This window comes from Argentina anserina, chromosome 2 (assembly GCF_933775445.1).
Source record: "Argentina anserina chromosome 2, drPotAnse1.1, whole genome shotgun sequence".
NCBI classification, from domain to species: domain Eukaryota; kingdom Viridiplantae; phylum Streptophyta; class Magnoliopsida; order Rosales; family Rosaceae; genus Argentina; species Argentina anserina.
Window position 1 is genome coordinate 19,364,008 of NC_065873.1, and position 4,993 is coordinate 19,369,000.

Here is a 4,993-nt window from a genome sequence, read left to right on the forward strand (position 1 = left end):
GGGTTAATTCAAGCAATTACTATAAGCAGCTTTTTTAACAGTGCAAGTGAATTGATTTGCTAGCACTGACCATTTAATTAGGTTTTCTAACATTTATTTGTTTACAATTGGCGACGTTAATTTAGCTTGACATTGTATTGGTTAATTAGGGAATGAGATCGGATGTAAGATCAGCAGCGTCATACACACAAATCTAGCTTATTGCTTATTTCAATTCCTAAAGTAATTAAAGATCGAGCGAGTATGATCGATCGAATCTATCGGTTTTGACATCCTAATTCAAATCCTAACGTAAACTAAACGTAGTATGATCGTGAAGATGTAAATGGATGGGAGCAAGGGGAGCTGGAAAGAGGGGTAATCTGATTAAGTTGGGTTGTCATTATTAAGTTAGGAATGTGGGTCCTAAATACACGTCTATATGTTAGCAGCTATGGGTGACAAGCAAAAGTGATGATGATTAATAATGAGATTAGATAATGATTAAACATACACTATTGCTTAGACAAACCGTGACTCCATGAACATAAACAAATCAAGCAAAGGGATCATCATCAAAACCCTCTTCCTCTTTGTGTTTGCTTTCCTGGGTATCAATTCTAATAGCTAATGTTTCCTTCCGGTGTCATTATCTTTTGGTTTCATTCGTTTCTCGAATATATGCTTTCTTAAAAATTATGTATCTTTCTGCTCCCTCGAAGCACCATTCGTCGATAGATTCATACCTAATGAACTCCAAAATCATATAGTTTGGGACACTCCAACAAATAATACTGTTTGACATCCAACAAATAGTTGAACACTTGATTGATCGGATCTATTACAAAATGTTGTCCAATTTGTGGAGATCCGTACTATTAATTATGAATTATGCTTGTGTTGCTTGATCATATTTCTATGATTTTAGAGGGGCCATATTGTTTTCTAGCATGGCTAATGCCTACTTGAATGCATAAATTAGTTCAATTTCTTCAACTAATTAAATGCTGTATGTTTTGCGCTTGTCTAATGTCCGGACTAAAATTTGTTGGAGTACCGTTATCTAGCTCGACCACATTTACTTATCCAAAGTTTACTGCGTGTTTTGGTAATATTTTCACTGATGAAAATTACACAGTGAAAGTTCTTGATCGAAGTCTCGAAGAAGCAAGTACCATAAGCGACCAACATTGCAATATGTAGGGCGGCGGGGAAACTTCACGGCTTGGGTTGGTGCAAATTGGAAAATCTTAAGAAACATTCCGGCCACTATATACTCCGATCCCAAATCCGCGAACTAGTAATATATATCCTCAAAACTATCCGGCCCTAACAACTGAGAGCTATAAAATGTACGTAATATTATAGTTCATGCTATACGTAAACTACTTCGCTCGTGGAAACGATATGGAAGAATGATCATTCAAACTCTGCGCGGTAAGAATAGATGCCTGTATATATACGTAAGGTATTATTAATTATGTTTATGAATTATGAATTTAGCATCTTTAAGGAGATTGATGTTGACAATAAATACTACACTCACTGCAGAATATGTGGAAGCTAAAATGCAGCACCAGTTGATCATCAAAGAAATAGAAATGTGTTTGGTTTGTATTGATTCCTCTTTTGTCGTATAAGGATGTAGAATGGAATCAAAGTATATCAGAGTACAAGAGTGTTTAAGCTGGAAGGTGAAAGAGGCCCTTAAAAAGGAAATATAACTAATGAACAATGTAGCCCATCAAGGGAACCCAATACAATTATTTAATGATCACCTCCACTCTTACCTAGTGTTTATATACGTAGTGATTAGAATGCTAGCTGCGCAATATCTTCAGCTAAGAGAGCAGAAACCACATAAAAAACTCCTCCAATTAATTAAGAGATCATCATCAAGATCATGACTGGCTCTGGTTCGCCTTGTGGAGCCTGCAAGTTCTTGAGAAGAAAATGTGTGACGGGTTGTATTTTTGCACCTTATTTCTGCCATGAAGATGGCGCTACCCATTTCGCTGCCATCCATAAGGTTTTCGGTGCAAGCAATGTGTCGAAGCTGCTCGCTCACCTTCCGGTGAGTGACCGTTGCGAAGCTGCGGTGACGATCTCATATGAAGCTCAGGCCAGGCTCCAAGATCCCATTTATGGCTGTGTTTCTCATATTTTCGCCCTCCAACAACAGGTATTCTGATCCCTGTATATATACCCCCTTTGACTTTGAACATTTTGAATAGAAAACCTAATTGATTCTGTTTACTTTATATGTTCAATTGATTTGATGAAGCATGGTTTTGATCTTGATTTCAACTTTGCAGGTTGTCAACCTCCAGGCACAATTAGCTTTCCTCAAGGATCAAGGACCTCAAAGCTCTGTGAATGGCTCTGCAGCTGTAGCAAACCCTAATGAGAATTGGTTTCCTGATTTAGAAAATTCATCTAACTCAGTCCCCCAAGTCAGTTCAGATAACTACCATACCAATAGTGGCGGTACAATTTCATACTATGAGAACAGAATTTTGAGTACGAATTCCATTGGGAGTAGTAATTATGATCAAAATTCAGGAATCCGGGATGAAAATGCATCCCATGGAAGCTTTGAGGAGGTGTCTCCTGCCCTGTCTTCTTTTGACATGCAAATGAATAACACGCAATATTGGGGCAATTATGATCGCAATGCCGATGAGCTTCAATCTATGGCTTTCAGCTATGCTGATCAACATTCTTGAGGTGAAAGGGCTTAGTGCAATATCAAGATTTTCATCATTTAGAACTTTTAGTATATCAGTTTTAAAACATGCACGCACTTCAGTTTTTGGTCGCTATAGTTCTTATATGAGCTAGCTAGCTAGGTGAGTATGAACCCTAGAAATGTTAATACAATTAGCCCGAGTACTTCTTTCATATTTGATCTAGTACTAGCTGTAATGATTTTCATAACTGAATAATAGTAAATTTCTGAAAATAAGAAATTGGATGTACGTACATGTACAGATCTGATTCTGATTGACCTATTTTAGTTTCTTAACATAGTTCGATTTGTCAATAATATTCCTTCTTACTAAGTAAACAGAATCTGTGACACTAAACAACTACTTGTATAGAGATGTGCATGCAATTGATTAAATGATAATCTTCAGCATAAAGAATGTATACTGATCGATCCTGATTTTGAGACCTACTAGACAAGTTTAATAATCAGAGGCTACTGAGATTAGAGAATATTATATATTCAGTCTCTAATTGATTATAGAACTACTTACAATGAGAAGTAGATAAACAGATTTCTACCAGATCAATTTAAACATATATATTTCCTTGTTGTGTTCATATATGACTACTCTTGATATGCATAAGTAGCTTTCTTCTTCTGTGAAGTCCTTGATGACTAATTATAATAGGATTTCATCAAAAAAAGACTAATTATAATAGGATAAGACGAGCTGACGGTGTGCCTCAAATTTAGAGGTACATCCGATCCCAATAAAAGCAGTTCCCCAATCAAATTTGTACGTCATTGGAACTTAGGGCTTGGAAACTAGCCTAACTATGGTCTTTCCTCTTTCCCAACTTTTGTAGATTTCCAGAAGGCATCTTTCTGGCACGTTTAACTAATATGTTGAGGCCAAGCATGCATATTACATGATGAGAAATTTCTTTATGTTTAGGGTGGAAACCTCTAAAAGACTAAAATAGTTCTTAAATTGTTCAAGTGTATCATACTTCTAGATATTTGATAATGACCAAATGCATAATGGTTTTGATTACGGCCATTCCTTTTGAGTTACAGTAATGGTTACATAAACAGCTTGATAATTGCTTCAAACTTTGCAACTTTTCTGGCTTCAAGTTCAATGAGCTAGCTAGCTGCATTTCTCAGTGCATTTTTGCTGCTTAAAGCAGCATGATGATAATAGTATTTAAATGTACTTCTACCTAGCTAATACTAACCCTAGGTAGTCTCATTTTTCGTAAAGGGAGCTCCAGTGTCCAGCAATATTTTGGTCATCGATATCTCTCTTGCCCACGGTTAATTAGCTTGGTAAATAATTCATTAATTATTAGCTGCAACTGCTGTTTTTTTATGGCCTTTTATATAATTCTGGAGACTGGAGAAATGAATGAAGCAAGAGATGTGGCATTAAATATTAATTGATGAATGATGGATAGATCTATGTTGAAATAAGCTAAATACCTTAATTACATGCATTTGAAGAACCTATTTAATTAGTTGATCATATCAGCCTCACATATATAAGGAGAGTGTGGCAACTCAATCTAACTGATAGATGGATGATGTATACTGTGGATGTATGTATTGCTTTGAAAGTTTGAATTATAAGTGCTATAATCTTTCCCCAAAACGAGGAACTGGTTTTACACTGTTTTCTCATTTTGTTGCTCATTAAACTTAGCTACCTCCCAGCTGAAGTTAGATAAACTACTGTAAATGTGTACATCTTAAGGGCAGGTATATAGACCACGATTCATGTATATTAAGTAGATTTCTCAGCCCAAGATACATACGTACTGCTGCTTGTTAGTAGAAAATTATTAATCAGCTATTAATTGTTCTTTGTAAGTCATCAAGGTTAACGTTAAGTAATTTGTATTTGGTTACATATGACTCTTGTATATTGATATCATGTGAAAGGAACTCGATCATTCTAATATAGTTTACATAATGAATGACCTCAATCATGCATTTGGTTATTACAATCAACAACCTTCAGAAAGATAAAGTCATAAAACTAGTACCAGTTACTAATTGGATCAAAACCAGCTGAGTCATACACAACGAACACAGGGATTGCGCAAATCAATACTTATAACTCATAAATGAACTGTTACAATTAAGATAGGGGATGTTTATGGCTTATCCGAATTTTTTGTGCTGAGGTGATAATTTGGACACTACCAGAAAAAAGACCTTAAGCGACGAAAACAAGTTTGGCTAAAAGGTTTCGTCGTTTATGTAAGACCTTAAACGACGTACAGTGACTGAAAATGTTTTCGT

At 35.7% G+C, this 4,993-nt stretch overlaps 1 protein-coding gene across 1 annotated transcript; it reads left to right on the top strand.

Annotated features, from left to right (window-relative positions):
• The first annotated feature begins 1,847 nt into the window (after window positions 1–1,847).
• Window positions 1,848–2,818, top strand: LOC126785184 (LOB domain-containing protein 29-like). The gene is made up of 2 exons (XM_050510798.1): window positions 1,848–2,161; window positions 2,295–2,818. Exons 1-2 carry the CDS (start codon window positions 1,883–1,885, stop codon window positions 2,703–2,705), a joined length of 690 nt encoding a protein of 229 aa, XP_050366755.1. The 5' UTR covers window positions 1,848–1,882; the 3' UTR covers window positions 2,706–2,818.
• The last annotated feature ends 2,175 nt before the right edge of the window (window positions 2,819–4,993 follow it).